The sequence below is a fragment of the Dendropsophus ebraccatus genome, chromosome 11 (assembly GCF_027789765.1).
Source record: "Dendropsophus ebraccatus isolate aDenEbr1 chromosome 11, aDenEbr1.pat, whole genome shotgun sequence".
In the NCBI taxonomy this organism is placed as follows: domain Eukaryota; kingdom Metazoa; phylum Chordata; class Amphibia; order Anura; family Hylidae; genus Dendropsophus; species Dendropsophus ebraccatus.
In genome coordinates this window covers 98,396,423-98,423,922 of record NC_091464.1, presented here as the reverse complement: position 1 = coordinate 98,423,922, position 27,500 = coordinate 98,396,423, and the positions used below count along the sequence as shown (strand labels likewise).

Here is a 27,500-nt window from a genome sequence, read left to right as displayed (position 1 = left end):
CAGCCAGGCGGAAGTGTACCGGCACCGGATTGAAGCCGTGGTGAGGAGGATGGGGGAGAGTCACATGTTTTGGTTACCATGGTGGCATCACCTATTACAGCATTTCCTCCCCTCCATAGAGATCAGTGCATAATGCCGCCATCCGGGGCTTTATCCGTTATGGATTCCGGTGGGGATGGAGAGTTGCAGCTTTCGTTGGCATTTTTAAGTAAGTGACCCCCTGTGTCTCTGGAGCTCCCCCTTACCTCCTATATATACCACTCAGTAACCACAATGTCTACCCCCCAGCTGCGTCAGCACCGCCCTCACAGCGTACCGGGACAAAGTCACAGTCAGCAACTTCGCTACAGCTGGAGGTGAGGGGATGACGGGGGAGGCGAGCGTGTGAGGGAGGTGACGGGGAGTGTGTGAGGGAGGTGACGGGGGAGGCGAGCGTGTGAGGGAGGTGACGGGGGAGTGTGTGAGGGAGGTGACGGGGGAGGCGAGCGTGTGAGGGAGGTGACGGGGGAGGCGAGCGTGTGAGGGAGGTGACGGGGGAGGCGAGCGTGTGAGGGAGGTGACGGGGGAGGCGAGCGTGTGAGGGAGGTGACGGGGGAGGCGAGCGTGTGAGGGAGGTGACGGGGGAGGCGAGCGTGTGAGGGAGCTGACGGGGGAGGCGAGCGTGTGAGGGAGGTGACGGGGGAGGCGAGCGTGTGAGGGAGGTGACGGGGGAGGCGAGCGTGTGAGGGAGGTGACGGGGGAGGCGAGCGTGTGAGGGAGCTGACGGGGGAGGCGAGCGTGTGAGGGAGCTGACGGGGGAGGCGAGCGTGTGAGGGAGCTGACGGGGGAGGCGAGCGTGTGAGGGAGCTGACGGGGGAGGCGAGCGTGTGAGGGAGCTGACGGGGGAGGCGAGCGTGTGAGGGAGCTGACGGGGGAGGCGAGCGTGTGGGGGAGGTGACGGGGGAGGCGAGCGTGTGGGGGAGGTGACGGGGGAGGCGAGCGTGTGAGGGAGGTGACGGGAAGTGTGTGAGGGAGGTGACGGAGGAGGCGAGCATGTGGGAAGGTGACGGGGAGCATGTGAGGCAGGTGACGGGGGGAGGCGAGCGTGTGGGGGAGGTGATGGGGAGGCGAGCGTGTGGGGGAGGCGAGCGTGTGGGGGAGGTGACGGGGGAGGCGAGCGTGTGGGGGAGGTGACGGGGGGAGGCGAGCGTGTGGGGGAGGTGACGGGGGGAGGCGAGCGTGTGGGGGAGGTGACGGGGGAGGCGAGCGTGTGAGGGAGGTGACGGGGGGAGGCGAGCGTGTGAGGGAGGTGACGGGAAGTGTGTGAGGGAGGTGACGGAGGAGGCGAGCATGTGGGAAGGTGACGGGGAGCATGTGAGGCAGGTGACGGGGGGAGGCGAGCGTGTGGGGGAGGTGATGGGGAGGCGAGCGTGTGGGGGAGGTGACGGGGGAGGCGAGCGTGTGGGGGAGGTGACGGGGGGAGGCGAGCGTGTGGGGGAGGTGACGGGGGGAGGCGAGCGTGTGGGGGAGGTGACGGGGGAGGCGAGCGTGTGAGGGAGGTGACGGGGGGAGGCGAGCGTGTGAGGGAGGTGACGGGGGAGGCGAGCGTGTGAGGAGTAATATTGTGTCTGGTGATGGAGGATGATGATGAATCAGAGGATACTGCTGCGCTATGCAGGGGATTGGCTGTGCAGGGGGGTCGTCCAGGGCTGCCCTGTTCGGGGGGAGGTGGGGGATGTCGGCCGGGGCTGCGCTGTGCGGTGGGGTGTGGGGAGGGGGCATTGTCAGCCGAGGCTGCCCTGTGTGGGGGGGTGATGTCACCTGGGGCTGCGCTGTGCGGGGGGAGGGATGTCGGGCGGGGCTGCGCTGTGAGGGGGGATGTCGGCCGGGGCTGCGCTGTGCGGGGGGAGGTGGGGGGAGAGGTTGGCCAGGTCACTCACTCTCAGCAGCAGTGCCCGCGATCTCACACTTTTTTTTTTTTTTTTTAATTCAAATCTTTATTTTTACGATTTTATAAAAAAGAAACAAAAATATTTTACAAAAGAAATTAAAAAAGTACAAATACAAACTCGAACAGCGTGCACATTTCAAATACAAGTACCAATAACGGTTATGGCCCAAAAATGTATCAAACCCACAACAGTATCGGTATCCAGATCCCTTGGCACAAGCATAGTTATATAGCAAAAACAAATACTCTATTTATAACTTAAAGGGCAATTGCCATAATCATTTTCACAGAAAAAATGTACACATTGTATACCTTCTCTTATCCCCAACCCCAGGCGTGGCTGCCCTTCCGAGAGGAGAGAGAGAAAAGAATAAATAAATAAAAATTAAAAAAATTAAAAATGATCCTTTCCATCATTTTATTTTTCTTCAAAATAATATCAGGTGTCACTTGCCATTTTTTCCAAAGACGTTGGATCCTCCCCCTCCCTCTAGCTCCCTTTCCAGAGTACCAAATCCTTTCATATTGATAAAGTTGGTTTCTCAGGTTTTCCCATTCAGTAGACGTTGGGGCCCTGGGGGCTCTCCAGTTCCTTAGAATAACTTCTCTAGCGTAAAACAAACATTTAATAATCAGCCCTCTTATAATATCATCAGTCCCATAAGGTGAATCTCCTAATACTGCTATCTCTGGAGAACGAAAGATATAGTACAGTTAAACTTCGTCTCCAAGAGATGAAAAATCCCCTCCCAGTATTTGCCTAGAGCGCGGCACCCCCAAAACATATGACCCCGGCCCGCACGTTCCTCCTGGCATCTCGGACAAGAGGAATCATTTCTTCCTCCCATACGAGAAAGCAGTAATGGGGAATAGTACGATGCATGCAAAATCCTAAATTGAACCAACCTGTGACCCTCTGAGAGGCTGCCCTGTGGGGGGGGGGGGGGGGGATGTCGGCCAGGGCTGCGCTGTGCGGGGGGAGGTGAGGGGGGATGTCGGGCGGGGCTGCGCTGTGCGGGGGGAGGGATGTTGGGCGGGGCTGCGCTGTGCGGGGGGAGGGATGTCGGGCGGGGCTGCGCTGTGCAGGGGGAGGGATGTCAGGCGGGGCTGCGCTGTGCGGGGGGAGGGATGTCTGGCGGGACTGTGCGGGGGGGAGGGATGTCTAGCGGGGCTGCGCTGTGCAGGGGGAGGGATGTCAGGCGGGGCTGCGCTGTGCGGGGGGAGGGATGTCTGGCGGGGCTGTGCGGGGGGGAGGGATGTCTGGCGGGGCTGCGCTGTGCGGGGGGAGGGATGTCTGGCGGGGCTGCGCTGTGTGGGGGGGAGGGATGTCTGGCGGGGCTGCGCTGTGCGGGGGGAGGGATGTCTGGCGGGGCTGCGCTGTGTGGGGGGGAGGGATGTCGGGCAGGGCTGCGCGTTGCGGGGGGGATGTCGGGCGGGGCTGCGCTGTGTGGGGGGAGGTGAGGGGGGATGTCGGCCAGGGATGCGCTGTGTGGGGGGAGGGATGTCGGGCGGGGCTGCGCATTGCGGGGGGGATGTCGGGCAGGGCTGCGCTGTGCGGGGGGAGGGATGTCGGGCGGGGCTGCGCTGTGTGGGGGGAGGTGAGGGGGGATGTCGGCCGGGGATGCGCTGTGTGGGGGGAGGTCGGCCAAGTCGCAGTGCCCGCGATCTCACTCTTGCTTCTCTCCCCCCCGGCAGCGGTCACAGGTGGATTGTTCCGGCTGAACCTGGGGCTCCGGGGCCTGGTCGGGGGCTCTGTCATTGGAGCGTTACTCGGGTGAGTGGGACTTCTCAGCAGGCCTCTGTATTACCCCCTTACGTTTTGCTCACCGTGATTTCTGCGCGCAGTGTTCCCGCCGGAGCACTGATCTCTGGGTTACAGACTCTCGCAGGGGAGGATTTACGTGAGGCGAAACGTCAGGAACGGCGGTGGTTCTATGAGCGGCAGCTGCAGGAATGGTGCGTATGTGATGCTGTTGTGCACATGCGTGTGATCTCACAGCCACTCTCACACCCCTCTCTTCTCCCTCGCAGGGATGAGCGGGTGGCTCTCACCGATGCCGTGGTGGAGGAGATACAGGAAGCCGGTCAGGAGTCATCGGAGAAGGAAATGGAGAAGATCACTGAGTTATTACAACTCCCCAGAACTGCTGATACTGAGGAAGGAGGGGGATGATGGGAGTCCATGTCACCTGCCACCGGGGGCTGGGGGGGTGACGGGAGTCCATGTCACCTGCCACGGGGGGCGGGGGTATGATGGGAGTCCATGTCACCTGCCCCCAGGGGGGATGATGGGAGTCCATGTCACCTGCCACCAGGGGGGATGATGGGAGTCCATGTCACCTGCCACCAGGGGGGATGATGGGAGTCCATGTCACCTGCCACCGGGGGAGGGGGGGGGATGATGGGAGTCCATGTCACCTGCCCCCAGGGGGGATGACGGGAGTCCATGTCATCTGTATGACCTGTGGTCGCCATCTTTATGCTCATACTCCCTGTGTGTGGATTGTAGTGGGGCCTCAGCACTCTGCCCCTAGGGGCTTCTCTGTGAGATCTGCCCCTGCCACCCCTGAATGAGAGAGGGCAGAGCTGGCAGACTGCTGGGAACAATAAATGTATGAGTCTTGGAGCGTTTCCTTGTGGTGTCTTATTGAGTGCCGGTTCTATAGGCGGATTTGCCGTCTCGTCACTACTACTCTCCTCATTAAAGGTGGGCGGAGGCTGCTATGGAGGAAGACTCCTATTATCCCCATGTCTTGGGACTCTCCAGGTCTCGCTGTATTTCTAGAGCCTGTAGTCCAGAGCATACATCCGCCATATAGCTCTATGGTATACAGGTCACCAGAGCATACGCTCACCGGCCACTTTATTAGGTACACCTGTCCAACTGCACGTTACCACTTAATTTCTAATCAGCCAATCACATGGAGGCAAGTTAGGCATGTAGACATGGTCAAGACAATCTCCTGCAGTTCAAACCGAGCATCAGTATGGGGAAGAAAGGTGATGTGAGGGCCTTTGAACGTGGCATGGTTGTTGGTGCCAGAAGGGCTGGTCTGAGTATTTCAGAAACTGCTGATCTACTGGGATTTTCACGCACAACCATCTCTAGGGTTTACAGAGAATGGTCCGAAAAAGACCAGTGAGCGGCAGTTCTGTGGGCGGAAATGCCTTGTTGATGCCAGAGGTCAGAGGAGAATGGGCAGACTGGTTCCAGCTGATAGAAAGGCAACAGTGACTCAAATAGCCAACCGTTACAGCCAAGGTAGGCCGAAGAGCATCTCTGAACGCACAGTACGGCCAACTCTGAGGCAGATGGGCTACAGCAGCAGAAGACCACACCGGGGGCCACTCCGCTCAGCTAAGAACAGGAAACTGAGGCTACAATTTGCACAAGCTCATCGAAATTGGACAGTAGAAGATTGGAAAAACGTTGCCTGGTCTGATGAGTCTCGATTTCTGCTGCGACATTCGGATGGTAGGGTCAGAATTTGGCGCCAACAACATGACAGCATGGATCCATCCTGCCTTGTATCAGCGGTACAGGCTGGTGGTGGTGGTGTCATGGTGTGGGGAATATTTTCTTGGCACTCTTTGGGGCCCCTTGGTACCAATTGAGCATGGTTACAACGCCACAGCCTACCTGAGTATTGTTGCTGACCATGTCCATCCCTTTATGACCACAATGGACCCAACATCTGATGGCGACTTTCAGCAGGATAATGCGCCATGTCATAAAGCTAGAATCATCTCAGACTGGTTTCTTGCACATGACAATGAGGTCACTGTACTCCAATGGCCTCCACAGTCACCAGATCTCAATCCAATAGAGCATCTTTGGGATGTGGTGGAACGGGAGATTGGCATCATGGATGTGCAGCCGACAAATCTGCGGCAACTGTGTGATGTCATCATGTCAATATGGACCAAAATCTCTGAGGAAGCTTCCAGCACCTTGTTGTATCTAGGCCACCAAGAATTGGGGCAGTTCTGAGGGCAAAAGGGGGTCCAACCCGTTACTAGCATGGTGTACCTAATAAAGTGGCCGCTGAGTGTAATCCGCCATATAGCTCTATCGTATACAGGTCACCAGAGCATACATCCGCCATATAGCTCTGTCGTATACAGGTCACCAGAGCATACATCTGCCATATAGTACCATGGTATAAAGGTCACCAGAGCATACATCCGCCATATAGCTCTATGGCATACAGGTCACCAGAGCATACATCCGCCATATAGCTCTATGGTATACAGGTCACCAGAGAATACATCCGCCATATAGCTCTATGGTATACAGGTCACCAGAACATACATCCGCCATATAGTGCCATGGTATACAGGTCACCAGAGCATACATCCGCCATATAGCTCTATGGTATACAGGTCACCAGAGCATACATCCGCCATATAGCTCTATGGTATACAGGTCACCAGAACATACATCCGCCATATAGTGCCACGGTATACAGGTCACCAGAGCATACATCCGCCATATAGCTCTGTCGTATACAGGTCACCAGAGCATACATCTGCCATATAGTACCATGGTATAAAGGTCACCAGAGCATACATCCGCCATATAGCTCTATGGTATACAGGTCACCAGAGCATACATCCGCCATATAGTACCATGGTATACAGGTCACCAGAACATACATCCGCCATATAGTGCCATGGTATACAGGTCACCAGAGCATACATCCGCCATATAGCTCTATGGTATACAGGTCACCAGAACATACATCCGCCATATAGTGCCATGGTATACAGGTCACCAGAGCATACATCCGCCATATAGTACCATGGTATACAGGTCACCAGAACATACATCCGCCATATAGTACCATGGTATACAGGTCACCAGAGCATACATCCGCCATATAGCTCTATGGTATACAGGTCACCAGAACATACATCCGCCATATAGTACCATGGTATACAGGTCACCAGAGCATACTGATAGGGGAGGGGGCAGGCAGTGGCTTGTCTCCCATGTCTGGTGAGATGGAGGTCTGTATCATTGCTGAGTGATCCTTCTCTAGCTTTGTTGGCTCCCCCTGGTGGTGTAAGGTGGTACATGCAGCCCAGCAAGTTACACAGGTAGGCTGGCTCCTCCAGGATGGCTCATCCATACGTGCTGTCACAAGAAGGTTTGCCGGGTCTCTGGAGAACTGGAAGAAACCCAACAGAGAAAGCATACAGGCTCCTTATAGATGTCCCTGAGGGACAATGGAGGCCAAAAAAAATCAGACTAAGGGTGCGTTCACACCTACAGGATCCGCAGCAGATTTGATGCTGTGTTCAGTTATTTAAATGAAATCTGCTGCGGATCTGGTAAGTGTTAACGTACCCTAAACATGTAATTATTTGTAGTGATCAGATCCATGATGGTGGGTAGTTAAAACCCCCAACATCCCCCTGTAGAAGGGTGTGCAGTCTATAGGTGTGTGCGGCGGACCCTTTCCAGGGCTCAGTGCTTACCTCCGCTATAATTATATCACAAGGATTCCCCATCCCACAATCATCCCCCAGTATTGCACCATTCACACTTGCAGTCATACCACCTCTAACATACATACTGCTTCCCTCCTGTGCTAACATACAGACATACTCCTCCTCTCCTGCTTCCCTCCTGTGCTAACATACAGACATACTCCTCCTCTCCTGCTCACCCTGTGCTAACATACAGACATACTCCTCCTCTCCTGCTCACCCTGTGCTAACATACAGACATACTCCTCCTCTCCTGCTCACCCTGTGCTAACATACAGACATACTCCTCCTCTCCTGCTTCCCTCCTGTGCTAACATACAGACATACTCCTCCTCTCCTGCTTCCCTCCTGTGCTAACATACAGACATACTCCTCCTCTCCTGCTTCCCTCCTGTGCTAACATACAGACATACTCCTCCTCTCCTGCTCACCCTGTGCTAACATACAGACATACTCCTCCTCTCCTGCTCACCCTGTGCTACATACAGATATACCCCTCCTCCTCTCCTGCTCACCCTGTGCTACATACAGATATACCCCTCCTCATCTCCTGCTCACCCTGTGCTACATACAGATATACCCCTCCTCCTCTCCTGCTCACCCTGTGCTACATACAGATATACCCCTCCTCATCTCCTGCTCACCCTGTGCTACATACAGATATACCCCTCCTCCTCTCCTGCTTCCCTCCTGTGCTACATACAGACATACTCCTCCTTCCCTCCTGCTCACCCTGTGCTACATACAGATATACCCCTCCTCCTCTCCTGCTCACCCTGTCCTTATAACATACAGACATACCCCTCCTCCTCTCCTGCTCACCCTGTGATAACATACAGACATACCCCTCCTCCTCTCCTGCTCACCCTGTGATAACATACAGACATACTCCTCCTTCCCTCCTGCTCACCCTGTGCTACATACAGATATACCCCTCCTCCTCTCCTGCTCACCCTGTCCTTATAACATACAGACATACCTCTCCTGCTCACCCTTTACTTATAACATACAGACATACCTCTCCTGCTCACCCTGTCCTTATAACATACAGACATACCTCTCCTGCTCACCCTGTCCTTATAACATAGACATACCTCTCCTCCTTTCCTGCTCACCCTGTGCTACATACATACCCCTCTCCTGCTTACACCATCCTTCTGACATACAGACATACTCCTCCTCCTCACCCTGTCCTTCTGACATACAGACATACTCCTCCTCCTACCCTGTCCTTCTGACATACAGACATACTCCTCCTCCTCACCCTGTCCTTCTGACATACAGACATACTCCTCCTCTTCTCCCTGTCCTTCTGACATACAGACATACTCCTCCTCCTCACCCTGTCCTTCTGACATACAGACATACTCCTCCTCCTCACCCTGTCCTTCTGACATACAGACATACTCCTCCTCCTCACCCTGTCCTTCTGACATACAGACATACTCCTCCTCCTCACCCTGTCCTTCTGACATACAGACATACTCCTCCTCCTCACCCTGTCCTTCTGACATACAGACATACTCCTCCTCTTCTCCCTGTCCTTCTAACATACAGACATACTCCTCCTCCTCACCCTGTCCTTCTAACATACAGACATACTCCTCCTCCTCCTCCTCTCCTGCTCGCCCCGTCCGTCGAACATACAGACATACTCCTCCTCCTCTCCTGATTGTCCCGTCCTAACATACAGACATGCCCATTGGCACCCAGTCGTGATGAGTCCAGCCATGTCTCTTACTCCACTACCAGTGGCCAAGGCCTTTGTTTGCTGATTTTGGTTGCTAGACTTCTGGCACTACTGAACATACACATCAAGTTCCTGTCTAGTTTTATACATTCAGTATTGGTGATTTATTGAGTCTTTGTGGTTGTTTTCACTGCTTCTTCATGCTTCATCCCTCTCCTTCTGAGACTGTTCAGCTAAATATTGATTATAGCAGTGTCACGATTAACTAAATGGGAAATCACTAATGAGACCAGTTTGTATGGGGGGGGGGGTCACTGATAAGACCAGTGTTATGGGGGATCACTGATGAGACCAGTGTGCATGGGCGGTCACTGGTGAGACCAAGTGTATGGGGGGTCACTGGTGAGACCAGTGTGTATGGGCGGTCACTGATGAGACCAGTGTGTATGGGCGGTCACTGATGAGACCAGTATGTATGGGCGGTCACTGTGATGAGACCAGTGTGTATGGGCGGTCACTGATGAGACCAGTGTGTATGGGCGGTCACTGATGAGACCAGTGTGTATGGGCGGTTACTGATGAGACCAGTGTGTATGGGCGGTCACTGATGAGACCAGTATGTATGGGCGGTCACTGTGATGAGACCAGTGTGTATGGGCGGTCACTGATGAGACCAGTGTGTATGGGCGGTCACTGAAGAGACCAGTGTGTATGGGCGGTCACTGATGAGACCAGTGACAGACCCACCCTCCATATCATTAGCCGGCCGGGGGCATTTTTCTTCACAGTCTGATAATCCTACAGTCTGACAGTATTCACAAATATATAATAGATTAATGTTGGATTGGTATACTGCAACGTGAGCTCACAAGATGGCAGTGTGCAGGTAACTCCCACCAGTCTATACCCTCTGTATGCTGGATATGTGAGTGGGTGTGTCCTGTGTGGGTGGGTGTGCCTTGTGTGTGTCGGGTGAATGGGTGTGCTGGAGGGATGGGTGTGCCCTGTGTGTGCTGGATGGGTGGGTGTGCCCAATGTGTGGCGGATGTGTGGGTGGGTGTGCCCTGTGTGTGTGCTGGATAGAAGGGTGGGTGTGCCCTGTGTGTGATGGAAGTGTGGGTGTGCCCTGTGTATGGTGTGTGTGTGTGTGTGCTGGATGGGTGGGTGTTCCCTGTGTGTGGTGGGTGGGTGTGGCCTGTGTGTGCTGGATGGGTGGGTGTGGCCTGTGTATGGTGGGTGTGGCCTGTGTGTGCTGGATGGGTGGATGTTCCCTGTGTGTGGTGGGTGGGTGTGGCCTGTGTGTGCTGGATGGGTGGGTGTTCCCTGTGTGTGGTGGGTGGGTGTGGCCTGTGTGTGCTGGATGGGTGGGTGTTCCCTGTGTGTGGTGGGTGGGTGTGGCCTGTGTGTGCTGGATGGGTGGGTGTGGCCTGTGTATGGTGGGTGTGGCCTGTGTGTGCTGGATGGGTGGGTGTTCCCTGTGTGTGGTGGGTGGGTGTGGCCTGTGTGTGCTGGATGGGTGGGTGTGGCCTGTGTATGGTGGGTGTGGCCAGTGTGTGCTGGATGGGTGGGTGTGGCCTGTGTATGGTGGGTGTGGCCTGTGTGTGCTGGATGGGTGGGTGTTCCCTGTGTGTGGTGGGTGGGTAGGGCCTGTGTGTGTGCTGGATGGGTGGGTGTGGCCTGTGTATGGTGGGTGTTCCCTGTGTGTGTGCTGGATGGGTGGGTGTGGCCTGTGTATGGTGGGTGTGGCCTGTGTGTGCTGCTCACTGTGCCCTCATTGTGAGGCCCCGTACACACCCGGCATTGTGATCAGTGCTTGTGGATTCATGACGAATCATAATGATTCATAATAAAAATAATTCACAACCTCTCAGAGGTCAGAGGAAGCGGAGTGTCTGGTGGGCCCTTACTGCCCATCCCCCCCTCCGTGCACATGGATGCCCGCAGGCTGCAGCAGGTACAGGGTGAGTGATGTCATCAGGATCAGGCAGAGAAGGATCAGGCTTCTACTGGTCTCTTGGCTCCCGGCACCGGAAACTTCTGGGTGGCGTAAGGATGAGACAGAGTGTTACCCATCATCATGGTGCAAATACCCATGTATTACCCCCACCACTCCATGGATAAGATACCCCTGTGTTACCCCCATCATGGTGCAGATACCTCTGTATTATTCCCCCCCATCAGGGTGCATATACCTCTGTATTACTCCCCCCCATCAGGGTGCATATACCTCTGTATTACTCCCCCCCATCACGGTGCATATACCTCTGTATTACTCTCCCCCATCAGGGTGCATATACCTCTGTATTACTCCCCCCCATCAGGGTGCATATACCTCTGTATTACTCTCCCCCATCAGGGTGCATATACCTCTGTATTACTCCCCCCCATCAGGGTGCATATACCTCTGTATTACTCCCCCCCATCAGGGTGCATATACCTCTGTATTACTCCCCCCCCCCCCCCATCAGGGTGCATATACCTCTGTATTACTCCCCCCCATCAGGGTGCATATACCTCTGTATTACTCTCCCCCATCAGGGTGCATATACCTCTGTATTACTCCCCCCCATCAGGGTGCATATACCTCTGTATTACTCCCCCCCATCAGGGTGCATATACCTCTGTATTACTCCCCCCCCCATCAGGGTGCATATACCTCTGTATTACTCCTCCCCCCATCAGGGTGCATATACCTCTGTATTACTCCCCCCCATCAGGGTGCATATACCTCTGTATTACTCCCCCCCATCAGGGTGCATATACCTCTGTATTACTCTCCCCCATCAGGGTGCATATACCTCTGTATTACTCCCCCCCCCATCAGGGTGCATATACCTCTGTATTACTCCCCCCCCCCCATCAGGGTGCATATACCTCTGTATTACTCCTCCCCCATCAGGGTGCATATACCTCTGTATTACTCCCCCCCATCAGGGTGCATATACCTCTGTATTACCCCCCCCCCCCCATCACGGTGCATATACCTCTGTATTACTCCCCCCCCATCAGACGGTGCATATACCTCTGTATTACTCCCCCCCCCATCAGGGTGCATATACCTCTGTATTACCCCCCCCATCACGGTGCATATACCTCTGTATGACTCCCCCCCCCATCACGGTGCATATACCTCTGTATTACCCCCCCCCCCCATCACGGTGCATATACCTCTTTTTTACCCCCCCCCCCCCCCCATCAGGGTGCATATACCTCTGTATTACTCCCCCCCCCCATCACGGTGCATATACCTCTGTATTACTCCCCCCCATCAGGGTGCATATACCTCTGTATTACTCCCCCCCCCCCATCAGGGTGCATATACCTCTGTATTACTCCCCCCCATCAGGGTGCATATACCTCTGTATTACTCCCCCCCCCCCCCATCAGGGTGCATATACCTCTGTATTACTCCCCCCCCCATCAGGGTGCATATACCTCTGTATTACTCCCCCCCCCCCCCCCATCAGGGTGCATATACCTCTGTATTACTCCCCCCCCCTCCCCATCAGGGTGCATATACCTCTGTATTACTCCCCCCCCCCCCTCCCCATCAGGGTGCATATACCTCTGTATTACTCCCCCCCCCCATCACGGTGCATATACCTCTGTATTACTCCCCCCCCCCCATCAGGGTGCATATACCTCTGTATTACTCCCCCCCCCATCAGGGTGCATATACCTCTGTATTACCCCCCCCCCCCCCCATCAGGGTGCATATACCTCTGTATTACTCCCCCCCCCCCATCAGGGTGCATATACCTCTGTATTACTCCCCCCCCCTCCCCATCAGGGTGCATATACCTCTGTATTACTCCCCCCCCCCATCACGGTGCATATACCTCTGTATTACTCCCCCCCCCCCCCATCAGGGTGCATATACCTCTGTATTACTCCCCCCCCCATCAGGGTGCATATACCTCTGTATTACCCCCCCCCCCCCCCATCAGGGTGCATATACCTCTGTATTACTCCCCCCCCCCATCAGGGTGCATATACCTCTGTATTACCCCCCCCCCCCCCATCACGGTGCATATACCTCTGTATTACTCCTCCCCCCCCCCCCCCATCAGGGTGCATATACCTCTGTATTACCCCCCCCCCCCATCATGGTGCATATACCTCTGTATTACTCCTCCCCCCATCAGGGTGCATATACCTCTGTTTTACCCCCCCCCCCCCCCATCAGGGTGCATATACCTCTGTATTACTCCCCCCCCCCCCATCACGGTGCATATACCTCTGTATTACCCCCCCCCCCCATCAGGGTGCATATACCTCTGTATTACCCCCCCCCCCCCATCAGGGTGCATATACCTCTGTATTACTCCCCCCCCCCATCAGGGTGCATATACCTCTGTATTACCCCCCCCCCCCCATCAGGGTGCATATACCTCTGTATTACTCCCCCCCCCATCACGGTGCATATACCTCTGTATTACTCCCCCCCATCACGGTGCATATACCTCTGTGTTACTCCTCCCCCCATCAGGGTGCATATACCTCTGTGTTACTCCCCCCCCATCAGGGTTCATATACCTCTGTATTACTCCCCCCCCCCCCCCCATCATGGTGCAGATACCTCTGTGTTACTCCTCCCCCCATCATGGTGCAGATACCTCTGTGTTACTCCTCCCCCTATCATGGTGCAGATACCTCTGTGTTACTCCTCCCCCTATCATGGTGCAGATACCTCTGTGTTACTCCTCCCCCCATCATGGTGCAGATACCTCTGTGTTACTCCTCCCCCCATCATGGTGCAGATACCTCTGTGTTACTCCTCCCCCCATCATGGTGCAGATACCTCTGTGTTACTCCTCCCCCCATCATGGTGCAGATACCTCTGTGTTACTCCTCCCCCCATCATGGTGCAGATACCTCTGTGTTACTCCTCCCCCCATCATGGTGCAGATACCTCTGTGTTACTCCTCCCCCATCATGGTGCAGATACCTCTGTGTTACTCCTCCCCCATCATGGTGCAGATACCTCTGTGTTACTCCTCCCCCCATCATGGTGCAGATACCTCTGTGTTACTCCTCCCCCCATCATGGTGCAGATACCTCTGTGTTACTCCTCCCCCCATCATGGTGCAGATACCTCTGTGTTACTCCTCCCCCCATCATGGTGCAGATACCTCTGTGTTACTCCTCCCCCCATCATGGTGCAGATACCTCTGTGTTACTCCCCCCCCCCATCATGGTGCAGATACCTCTGTGTTACTCCTCCCCCCATCATGGTGCAGATACCTCTGTGTTACTCCCCCCCCCCCCCATCATGGTGCAGATACCTCTGTGTTACTCCCCCCCCCCATCATGGTGCAGATACCTCTGTGTTACTCCTCCCCCCATCATGGTGCAGATACCTCTGTGTTACTCCTCCCCCTATCATGGTGCAGATACCTCTTTGTTACTCCTCCCCCCATCATGGTGCAGATACCTCTGTGTTACTCCTCCCCCCATCATGGTGCAGATACCTCTGTGTTACTCCTCCCCCCATCATGGTGCAGATACCTCTGTGTTACTCCTCCCCCCATCATGGTGCAGATACCTCTGTGTTACTCCTCCCCCCATCATGGTGCAGATACCTCTGTGTTACTCCTCCCCCCATCATGGTGCAGATACCTCTGTGTTACTCCTCCCCCCATCATGGTGCAGATACCTCTGTGTTACTCCTCCCCCCATCATGGTGCAGATACCTCTGTGTTACTCCTCCCCCCATCATGGTGCAGATACCTCTGTGTTACTCCCCCCCCCCCATCATGGTGCAGATACCTCTGTGTTACTCCTCCCCCCATCATGGTGCAGATACCTCTGTGTTACTCCCCCCCCCCCCATCATGGTGCAGATACCTCTGTGTTACTCCTCCCCCCATCATGGTGCAGATACCTCTGTGTTACTCCTCCCCCCATCATGGTGCAGATACCTCTGTGTTACTCCCCCCCCCCCCATCATGGTGCAGATACCTCTGTGTTACTCCTCCCCCCATCATGGTGCAGATACCTCTGTGTTACTCCTCCCCCCATCATGGTGCAGATACCTCTGTGTTACTCCTCCCCCCATCATGGTGCAGATACCTCTGTGTTACTCCTCCCCCCATCATGGTGCAGATACCTCTGTGTTACTCCTCCCCCCATCATGGTGCAGATACCTCTGTGTTACTCCTCCCCCCATCATGGTGCAGATACCTCTGTGTTACTCCTCCCCCCATCATGGTGCAGATACCTCTGTGTTACTCCTCCCCCCATCATGGTGCAGATACCTCTGCCTGTTACCCCCCCCCCCCATCATGGTGCAGATACCTCTGTATTACTCCCCCCCCCCCCATCATGGTGCATATACCTCTGTATTACTCCCCCCCCCCCCATCATGGTGCATATACCTCTGCCTGTTACCCCCCCCTACACACACACACACACACACACTAACTCACCAGTTGTGTCACTACACACTCTTCGGTCCGCAGCTACCACACAGCAGTAGATGGAGCCCCCTGTTGGTGAGGGAAGGCTTAGCTGTGCCGATACATTGTACAGCCGGGTCTGGGGGTCACAGTCTGCCCAGGTCTGTGTTGAATTCCTGAGACCGGGGTTATCGGGGTTTATAGTCCACTCAACATCACCCCGGGGGTATCCGCCATCAGAGGAGCAAACAGCAGTGCGAGCGACACCAGAACTGCCCGCCACCAGAGCGATCTGCGGCCTCGAGTATTCCGCTGCAAGGTAACATGGAGCATTATAATCTACAACCCCGACAGATATATGCAAAAGAAGCGCCTGGAAACCCAGGACTAGCCAGCTACCCCCAGGAAGGACCCAGCCAAGGGGCGGCTCCTGTAGGGAAACCTGGAGCAGCTGGAGTCCATCCGAACCCGGACGCTCGGCATGTGATTAGCGGTGGCTGCTGACCTTGGATAAAGCCCTAAGGCTATGTGGGAATCATGGATATAGTCATTGGCTGTATCCATGTTTTCCAGACAACCTTAGAGCTTTATCCAAGTTCAGCAGCCACCGCTAATCACATGCCGAACGATCGGGTTCGGATGGACTCGAACTTGAACCCGGTTCACTCATCTCTAGGAACCACCAAAACCACCATATTATGTGGGCCGATAAGTCAATGTAATAACAAGGCCAAGTAACCCCGACATATAATATACAGATCAAAGTAGAGTCCTCTAAATCCTAAATACTATCTATCCATAGTAAGAAGATCACTGGGGACAGAGTATATATATATATATATATATATATATATATATATATATACAGGGCCGCTTTAACCAGAGGGCACATGGTGCACGTGCCCCGGGCCCACTGGTTAAAGGGGCCCCCCGAGCAGGCCGGCCGTTGCTATGGCTCCAGCCACCGGCCTGTCAGGGGGGAGCGCCATGTATGGGTAATCTACTTACCCCTCCATGGCGCCCCCTGCAGGGCCCCCTCGTCCCCCGCTGGCCCCACCCGCCCGCTGCTGCTGCTGCGGCGCTTCAGTGCTTCAGCAGCAGCGACACTGACAGAGAGAGAGCCATTGGCTCCCTCCCTGTCAGTCACTCTTGTTGCCGCACTTCCTGCGGTCACAAGAGGCCGCACTCTCCCTCTAGCGCCCGATGTCACTAGAGCGTCGGCGCGAGGGTAAGGGGAGTGCAGCCTCTTGTGACCGCAGGAAGTGCAGCTACAAGAGGGAAGAGAAGAGGAACGCGTGGACCTAGGTGAGTAAGTGGGGTTTTTTTTCAATGTTATATGGAGGGGGAGCACATATACTATTGGGGAGCACAGGGGGCTATATACTATGGGGGAGCACAGGGGGCTATATACTATGGGGGAGCACAGGGGGCTATATACTATGGGGGAGCACAGGGGGCTATATACTATGGGGGAGCACAGGGGAGCTATATACTATGGGGGAGCACAGGGGGCTATATACTATGGGGGAGCACAGGGGGCTATATACTATGGGGGAGCACAGGGGGCTATATACTATGGGGGAGCACAGGGGGCTATATACTATTGGGGAGCACAGGGGGCTATATACTATGGGGGAACACAGGAAGCTATATACTATGGGGGAGCACAGGGGCTATATACTATTGGGGAGCACAGGGGTCTATATACTATGGGGGAGAGCACAGGGGGGCTATATACTATTGGGGAGTGCACAGGGGGGCTATATACTATGGGGGAGCACAGGGGAGCTATATACTATGGGGGAACACAGGGAGCTATATACTATGGGGGAACACAGGGAGCTATATACTATTGGGGAGCACAGGGGCTATATACTATGGGGGAGCACAGGGGAGCTATATACTATTGGGGAGCACAGGGGAGCACAGGGGTCTATATACTATGGGGGAGAGCACAGGGGGGCTATATATTGTGGGAGAGCACAGGGGGGCTATATACTATTGGGGAGTGCACAGGGGGGCTATATACTATTGGGGGAGAGCACAGGGGGGCTATATACTATTGTGGGAGAGCACAGGGGAGCTATATACTATTGTGGGAGAGCACAGGGGAGCTATATACTATTGTGGGAGAGCAAAGGGGGGCTATATACTACTGGGGAGAGTGCACAGGGGGGGCTATATACTAATGGGGGAGCGCACAGGAGGGCTGTATATAACTGGAGGAGCACATGAGGGTCTATATACTACAGGGACACCTTAAAACTATGGAGGCACAGAGGGGTGTAACTATGTAGGAGTACAGAGGGGTGTAACTACTGTATAGGGGTACAAGGGACCTAACTACTGTATGTGTTGGAGCCTAAAATATTTGTCTGGCAGATTCTGGAGAGAAGATTCACAGCCAGGAGAAGACTTCATGGTGGCCCAGGCTGGATGGAGAGAAAAAGAAAAGGTGACAGATTCTGATCGGAGAAGACGCCCCCGGTGAGTCACTGGATGTAACTGCACTCTGTTATAGGGTTGTAGTATTAGGGGTCATGATGTGGCGGTATTATGTAATGGTATCATTGGTGATATCTTTCTGCTTTGTTTAGTGCAGTTTTTATGTAATATGTAATCACTGTATGGTGGAAATAGTGTTATAAGGTAACTACTGTATGTACTGGGGCTCTTGATACAGTGTGGGGGCAAATTCAGTACATTATACAATGTGCCGAAAGGGAAGGAGGGGGGGGGGGGGGCACTCTTGAGGGCTGTGCACTGGGCCCACCAATGTATTAAAACGGCCCTGTATATATATATATATATATATATATATATATATGCAGTATATATGCCAGATTCATAATCACATGCATCGAGTCACAACCTCCATACCCTTCTACATGTCACCGTCACACCCTCCATACCCTTCTACATGTCACCGTCACGCCCTCCATACCCTTCTACATGTCACCGTCACGCCCTCCATACCCCACCTACATGTCACCGTCACACCCTCCATACCCCACCTACATGTCACCGTCACACCCTCCATACCCTTCTACATGTAACCGTCACACCCTCCATACCCTTCTACATGTAACCGTCACACCCTCCATACCCTTCTACATGTAACCGTCACACCCTCCATACCCTTCTACATGTCACCGTCACACCCTCCATACCCTTCTACATGTCACCGTCACACCCTCCATACCCTTCTACATGTAACCGTCACACCCTCCATACCCTTCTACATGTCACCGTCACACCCTCCATACCCTTCTACATGTCACCGTCACACCCTCCATACCCTTCTACATGTCACCGTCACACCCTCCATACCCCACCTACATGTCACCGTCACACCCTCCATACCCCACCTACATGTCACCGTCACACCCTCCATACCCCACCTACATGTCACCGTCACACCCTCCATACCCTTCTACATGTCACCGTCACACCCTCCATACCCCACCTACATGTCACCGTCACACCCTCCATACCCTTCTACATGTCACCGTCACACCCTCCATACCCTTCTACATGTCACCGTCACACCCTCCATACCCTTCTACATGTCACCGTCACACCCTCCATACCCTTCTACATGTCACCGTCACACCCTCCATACCCCACCTACATGTCACCGTCACACCCTCCATACCCTTCTACATGTCACCGTCACACCCTCCATACCCTTCTACATGTCACCGTCACACCCTCCATACCCCACCTACATGTCACCGTCACACCCTCCATACCCCACCTACATGTCACCGTCACACCCTCCATACCCCACCTACATGTCACCGTCACACCCTCCATACCCTTCTACATGTCACCGTCACACCCTCCATACCCCACCTACATGTCACCGTCACACCCTCCATACCCTTCTACATGTCACCGTCACACCCTCCATACCCTTCTACATGTCACCGTCACACCCTCCATACCCTTCTACATGTCACCGTCACACCCTCCATACCCTTCTACATGTCACCGTCACACCCTCCATACCCCACCTACATGTCACCGTCACACCCTCCATACCCTTCTACATGTCACCGTCACACCCTCCATACCCCACCTACATGTCACCGTCACACCCTCTATACCCCACCTACACGTCACCGTCACACCCTCCATACCCCACCTACATGTCACCGTCACACCCTCCATACCCTTCTACATGTAACCGTCACACCCTCCATACCCTTCTACATGTCACCGTCACACCCTCCATACCCCACCTACATGTCACCGTCACACCCTCTATACCCCACCTACATGTCACCGTCACACCCTCCATACCCCACCTACATGTCACCGTCACACCCTCCATACCCTTCTACATGTAACCGTCACACCCTCCATACCCTTCTACATGTCACCGTCACACCCTCCATACCCTTCTACATGTCACCGTCACACCCTCCATACCCTTCTACATGTCACCGTCACACCCTCCATACCCTTCTACATGTCACCAGTCCACCCTCCATACCCCACCTACATGTCACCGTCACACCCACCCATACCCTTCTACATGTCACCGTCACACCCTCCATACCCTTCTACATGTCACCGTCACACCCTCCATACCCTTCTACATGTCACCGTCACACCCTCCATACCCTTCTACATGTCACCGTCACACCTCCATACCCCACCTACATGTCACCGTCACACCTCCATACCCTTCTACATGTAACCGTCACACCCTCCCATACCCTTCTACATGTCACCGTCACACCCTCCATACCCTTCTACAGTCACCGTCACACCCTCCATACCCCTCCTACATGTAACCGTCACACCCTCCATACCCTTCTACATGTCACCGTCACACCCTCCATACCCTTCTACATGTCCACCGTCACACCCTCCATACCCTTCTACATGTCACCGTCACACCCCTCCATACCCCACCTACATGTCACCGTCACACCCTCCAGACCCCACCTACATGTCACCGTCACACCCTCCATACCCCACCTACATGTCACCGTCACACCCTCCATACCCTTCTACATGTAACCGTCACACCCTCCATACCCCACCTACATGTCACCGTCACACCCTCCTACCTTCTACACTGTCACCGTCACACCCTCCATACCCAACCTACATGTCACCAGTCACACCCTCCATACACCCACCTACATGTCACAGTCACACCCTCCATAACCCCACCTACATCGTCACCGGTCACACCCTCCATAACCCTTACATGTAACCGTCACACCCTCCATACCTTCTACATGTCACCGTCACCTACCCTCCATACCCTTCTACATGTCACCGTCACACCATCCATACCCTTCTACCATGTCAACCGTCACACCCTCCATACCCTTCTACATGTCACCGTCACACCCTCCATACCCCACCTACATGTCACCGTCACACCCTCCATACCCTTCTACATGTCCACCGTCACACCCTCCATACCCTTCTACATGTCACCGTCACACCCTCCATACCCTTCTACATGTCACCGTCACACCCTCCATACCCTTCTACATGTCACCGTCACACCCTCCATACCCCACCTACATGTCACCGTCACACCCTCCATACCCTTCTACATGTCACCGTCACACCCTCCATACCCCACCTACATGTCACCGTCACACCCTCTATACCCCACCTACACGTCACCGTCACACCCTCCATACCCCACCTACATGTCACCGTCACACCCTCCATACCCTTCTACATGTAACCGTCACACCCTCCATACCCTTCTACATGTCACCGTCACACCCTCCATACCCTTCTACATGTCACCGTCACACCCTCCATACCCCACCTACATGTCACCGTCACACCCTCCATACCCTTCTACATGTCACCGTCACACCCTCCATACCCCACCTACATGTCACCGTCACACCCTCCATACCCTTCTACATGTCACCGTCACACCCTCCATACCCCACCTACATGTCACCGTCACACCCTCCATACCCTTCTACATGTCACCGTCACACCCTCCATACCCCACCTACATGTCACCGTCACACCCTCCATACCCCACCTACATGTCACAGTCACACCCTCCATACCCCACCTACATGTCACCGTCACACCCTCCATACCCCACCTACATGTCACCGTCACACCCTCCATACCCTTCTACGTCACCGTCACACCCTCCATACCTCACCTACATGTCACCGTCACACCCTCCATACCCTTCTACATGTAACCGTCACACCCTCCATACCCTTCTACATGTCACCGTCACACCCTCCATACCCTTCTACATGTAACCGTCACACCCTCCATACCCCACCTACATGTCACCGTCACACCCTCCATACCCTTCTACATGTCACCGTCACACCCTCCATACCCTTCTACATGCCACCGTCACACCCTCCATACCCCACCTACACGTCACCGTCACACCCTCCATACCCTTCTACATGTCACCGTCACACCCTCCATACCCTTCTACATGTCACCGTCACACCCTCCATACCCTTCTACATGTCACCGTCACACCCTCCATACCCCACCTACATGTCACCGTCACACCCTCCATACCCTTCTACATGTCACCGTCACACCCTCCATACCCTTCTACATGTCACCGTCACACCCTCCATACCCCACCTACATGTCACCGTCACACCCTCCATACCCTTCTACATGTCACCGTCACACCCTCCATACCCCACCTACATGTCACCGTCACACCCTCCATACCCCACCTACATGTCACCGTCACACCCTCCATACCCTTCTACATGTCACCGTCACACCCTCCATACCCTTCTACATGTCACCGTCACACCCTCCATACCCTTCTACATGTCACCGTCACACCCTCCATACCCCACCTACATGTCACCGTCACACCCCCATACCTTCTACATGTCACCGTCACACCCTCCATACCCCACCTACATGTCCCGTCACACCCTCCATACCTTCTACATGTCACCGTCACACCCTCCATACCCCACCTACATGTCACCGTCACACCCTCCATACCCCACCTACATGTCACAGTCACACCCTCTATACCCCACCTACACGTCACCGTCACACCCTCCATACCCCACCTACATGTCACCGAAACACCCTCCATACCCTTCTACGTCACCGTCACACCCTCCATACCTCACCTACATGTCACCGTCACACCCTCCATACCCTTCTACATGTAACCGTCACACCCTCCATACCTTTCTACATGTCACCGTCACACCCTCCATACCCTTCTACATGTAACCGTCACACCCTCCATACCCCACCTACATGTCACCGTCACACCCTCCATACCCTTCTACATGTCACCGTCACACCCTCCATACCCTTCTACATGCCACCGTCACACCCTCCATACCCCACCTACACGTCACCGTCACACCCTCCATACCCTTCTACATATCACTGTCACACCTTCCATACCCCACCTACATGTCACCGTCACACCCTCCATACCCTTCTACATGTCACCGTCACACCCTCCATACCCTTCTACATGTCACCGTCACACCCTCCATACCCTTCTACATATCACTGTCACACCTTCCATACCCCACCTACATGTCACCGTCACACCCTCCATACCCTCCTACATGTCACAGTCACACCCTCCATACTCCACCTACACGTCACCATCACACCCTCCATACCCTTCTACATGTCACCGTCACACCCTCCATACCCTTCTACATATAACCGTCACACCCTCCATACCCCACCTACATGTCACCGTCACACCCTCCATACCCTTCTACATGGCCCTCTCACACCCTTCATACCCCACCTACATGTCACAGTCACACCCTCCATACTCCACCTACACGTCACCATCACACCCTCCATACCCTTCTACATATAACCGTCACACCCTCCATACCCCACCTACATGTAACCGTCACACCCTCTATACCCTTCTACATGTCACTGTCACACCCTCTATACCCTTCTACATGTCACCGTCACACCCTCCATACCCTTCTACATGTCACCGTCACACCCTCCATACCCCACCTACATGTCACCGTCACACCCTCCATACCCCACCTACATGTCACCATCACACCTTCCATACCCCACCTACACCTCACCGTTACACTATCTGTACCCCGCTTACATCCTCACTCCATCATTCCCTTCTTGTCTTACCCCAGGTGGACAGGAGCAGCTGCCCGGTGTACTCCAGCTTGTGCCCCTGAGATTTCAGCAGGAAGATCTTGCAGTCGTAGCGGCCCTGGTCACTGGGTTGGATGTTGGACAGGGAGAGGGTGAGGTTGTCTTTGAAGAGTCGGCAGCGGTTCTTGTAGGCCGAGTCTTGATGGTCTGGCTGTTCTTGACCATCGGAGAAGGAGAACACCACTTGTGGGCTGGAGGAGGGCATGGGCTTCTGCAGATAGAGTCGGAGCGTTCTCCACTGGGTTATATTGGGCACGGGCACCACGCATTGCATGTTCACACTGTGCCCCAGGTGTGCTTCCACCTTGCGCAGCTGATCAGCACCTGATAGAACGTCCATGGACATGTAAGTGACTGCTAAAAACACATGTGATCACATCATGAACAGTGGTCTATGGGGGCATATTCTGTGGGAGGACCCCGATGGCTGGTACACTATAGATACAGAAGGCCCTCCCTGTAATATTCATGGTATATACATGTTACCTGTAATGAGTACAGCGCAGAGGATCACACACATGTCCAGAAACACCACGACTCGCCACGTCTCACCACACATCGCTGCCCACAGCGACTAAGACATATCCAGGGTGGTCGGCTGCACGAGGAAAGAGATTGTGTTATATGACGTCACCATCACCCAAAAACACATAAACACCACATGATGGCGGGATGATGGGAACAAGCATGGCCACTACCCACGTCCCTCTACTGCCCAGTGCTGCCCTCCATCACAAGGGTCACATGGGGGGACTGTCCATACCAGTGCTTCTCAAAGTGTGAGGCGCCCCCTAGTTGTTGGTGAGGCGCCCCCTAGTTGTTGGTGAGGCGCCCCCTAGTTGTTGGTGAGGCGCCCCCTAGTTGTTGGTGAGGCGCCCCCTAGTTGTTGGTGAGGCGCCCCCTAGTTGTTGGTGAGGCGCCCCCTAGTTGTTGGTGAGGCGCCCCCTAGTTGTTGGTGAGGCGCCCCCTAGTGGTTGGTGAGGCCCAGCTGGGGAGGCAGTTTTCACAAAGTAACTATGATCTGCACAGTCCTTTTGCTGCTTGCAGAAATCTCAATTTTAGCAACATTACTTGCTTTATTAGCTTGGGAGATGGGTGTAAGTTAGCCCTAGCATTATTCTCAGCTTTTAAATAGACTTTTACCACAGATAGTGAGGCCCAGGCGCCCTCTTGGTCAGTCTGGTGAGGCCCAGGCATTGCCTTGGTCTGTTGGGTGAGGCTCCAGTAGAAAAAGTTTGAGAAGCGCTGGTCTATACTATATGTGATATTATATTGGGAGTATCTGTGTTACATGTGTGATATTATATTGGGAGTATCTGTGTTACATGTGTGATATTATACCGGGAGTATCTGTATTATATGTGTGATATTATACCGGGAGTATCTGTGTTACATGTGTGATATTATATTGGGAGTATCTGTGTTACATGTGTGATATTATACCAGGAGTATCTGTGTTACATGTGTGATATTATACCGGGAGTATCTGTATTATATGTGTGATATTATACCGGGAGTATCTGTATTATATGTGTGATATTATACCGGGAGTATCTGTATTACATGTGTGATATTATACCGGGAGTATCTGTATTACATGTGTGATATTATACCGGGAGTATCTGTATTACATGTGTGATATTACACGGGGATCCTCAGTAACATATGGCGGGTTTAGTATATTTCAAATGTGATACTACACGGGGATCCTCAGTAACATGACGGGTCTGGTATATTACACATGAGATATTCCACAGGGATCCTCAGTAACATGAGGGGTCTGGTATATTACATGTGTGATATTACACAGGGATCCTCAGTAACATGAGGGGTCTGGTATATTACATGTGTGCTATTACACGGGGATCCTCAGTAACATGAAGGGTCTGGTATATTACACGTGTGCTATTACACGGGGATCCTCAGTAACATGACGGGTCTGGTATATTACACGTGTGATATTACATGGGGATCCTCAGTAACATTACGGGTCTGGTATATTACACGTGTGCTATTACACGGGGATCCTCAGTAACATGACGGGTCTGGTATATTACACGTGTGATATTACACAGGGATCCTCAGTAACATTACGGGTCTGGTATATTACACGTGAGATATTCCACAGGGATCCTCAGTAACATGAAGGGTCTGGTATATTACACGTGTGCTATTACACGGGGATCCTCAGTAACATGACGGGTCTGGTATATTACATGTGTGCTATTACACGGGGATCCTCAGTAACATGAGGGGTCTGGTATATTACACAGGGATCCTCAGTAACATGACGGGTCTGGTATATTACATGTGTGATATTACACTGGGATCCTCAGTAACATGAGGGGTCTGGTATATTACACGTGTGCTATTACACGGGGATCCTCAGTAACATTACGGGTCTGGTATATTACACGTGTGCTATTACACGGGGATTCTAAGTTACATGAGGGGTCTGGTATATTACATGTGTGCTATTACACGGGGATCCTCAGTAACATGAGGGGTCTGGTATATTACACGTGTGATATTACACGGGGATCCTCAGTAACATTACGGGTCTGGTATATTACACGTGTGCTATTACACGGGGATTCTAAGTTACATGAGGGGTCTGGTATATTACACGGGGATCCTCAGTAACATGAGGGGTCTGGCAGGGGCTGGCTGGCAAATTTTAGCCTGGGGGGCAAGCACACAGCACTGGCCCATGAGTAGCCGGCTAGCGGCCCATCCTTCAAGGACCACTCTAGGCCCTCACTTATTACGCTCCCCACATCAGTGCAGGGAAGGTAGATGCCACCCACTCCAATACTTTCTCCAGTAGCACTGTTCTCACACTTCGGATAACACATTCAGCCCTTCCAGTCATTTGTAAACAGGGAATTCCTACTGCTCGCTGTGACGGGGTCGGGGATCTCTTTACTGTATAAGTATATGGGACGGCTCAGCACTGACACGGAACCATCCCATAGACTTACATTGACAAGGTGACTTCTGGCCCCTTCACACAGAGCAGTAGGAATTCCCTGTCACAAATGACCAGAAGGGAAGGAGACGTTACCCGAACTGTTGGAACATCGCCGCTGGCAGAAGTACAGACCCGGGGTGCCATCTACCGTCCCTGCACTGATGTGGGGTGGGTAATAATAGGTAAGGGCTGGAGTGCTCCTTAAAGGGAACCAATTAGCACAATTGTGATGATATGGTTTTCAGCTGCACAGTATAGATATACTATGCAGCTCCCCGAGGCCACCAGCCACTGAGTATAAGATGCTGGGAAAGCTGGGTGACCATAATATACTGAGTATAAGATTGTGGGAAAGCTGGGTGACCATATTATACTGAGTGAAAGATATTGGGAAAGCTGGGTGACCTCCAACATACTGACTACTATATAATATGCTCCAAAATACTCAACAAAATGTGCGTATTGTTCTGTATGAGTGCGTATTGTTCTGTATGGGTGTATATTGCACTGTATGGTTCTGTATGGGTGTATATTGTTCTGTATTGTTCTGTATGGGTGCATATTGTACTGTATGGGTGCATATTGTTCTGTATAGGTGTATATTGTACTGTATGGTTCTGTATAGGTGTACTGTATATTGTTCTGTATGGTTTTGTATAGGTGTATATTGTTCTGTATGGGTGTATATTGTTCTGTATAGGTGTATATTGTTCTGTATTGGTGTATATTGTTCTGTATTGGTGTATATTGTTCTGTATGGTTCTGTATGGGTGCGTATTGTTCTGTATGGGTGTATATTGTACTGTATGGTTCTGTATGAGTGTAAATTGCACTGTATGGGTGTATATTCTGT

At 53.4% G+C, this 27,500-nt stretch overlaps 2 protein-coding genes across 3 annotated transcripts in view; one reads left to right on the top strand and one right to left on the bottom strand.

The window, feature by feature from the left end:
- Positions 1-4,556, top strand: part of TIMMDC1 (translocase of inner mitochondrial membrane domain containing 1) — a 19,369-nt gene extending 14,813 nt beyond the window's left edge. Inside the window, exons 3-8 of the mRNA XM_069944830.1 lie at positions 1-40; positions 120-208; positions 289-356; positions 3,626-3,704; positions 3,776-3,886; positions 3,962-4,556. The exon at positions 1-40 is cut by the window's left edge and continues 126 nt beyond it. Of these exons, the coding sequence (XP_069800931.1) occupies positions 1-40; positions 120-208; positions 289-356; positions 3,626-3,704; positions 3,776-3,886; positions 3,962-4,103 (529 nt within the window). The 3' untranslated portion in view covers positions 4,104-4,556. The remainder of the gene's footprint in view (positions 41-119; positions 209-288; positions 357-3,625; positions 3,705-3,775; positions 3,887-3,961) is intronic.
- Positions 4,557-10,573: 6,017 nt separating this feature from the next.
- The window catches only part of LOC138767545 (ICOS ligand-like), a 23,711-nt gene continuing 6,784 nt past the window's right edge, over positions 10,574-27,500 (bottom strand). For both annotated transcript variants that reach the window (XM_069945112.1, XM_069945114.1), the window contains exons 2-5: positions 24,163-24,274; positions 23,650-24,000; positions 15,541-15,822; positions 10,574-11,150 (exon numbers count right to left, since the gene is read on the bottom strand). In XM_069945112.1, coding sequence (XP_069801213.1) covers positions 11,017-11,150; positions 15,541-15,822; positions 23,650-24,000; positions 24,163-24,235 — 840 coding nt within the window. In that variant the 5' untranslated portion in view covers positions 24,236-24,274 and the 3' untranslated portion in view covers positions 10,574-11,016. The remainder of the gene's footprint in view (positions 11,151-15,540; positions 15,823-23,649; positions 24,001-24,162; positions 24,275-27,500) is intronic.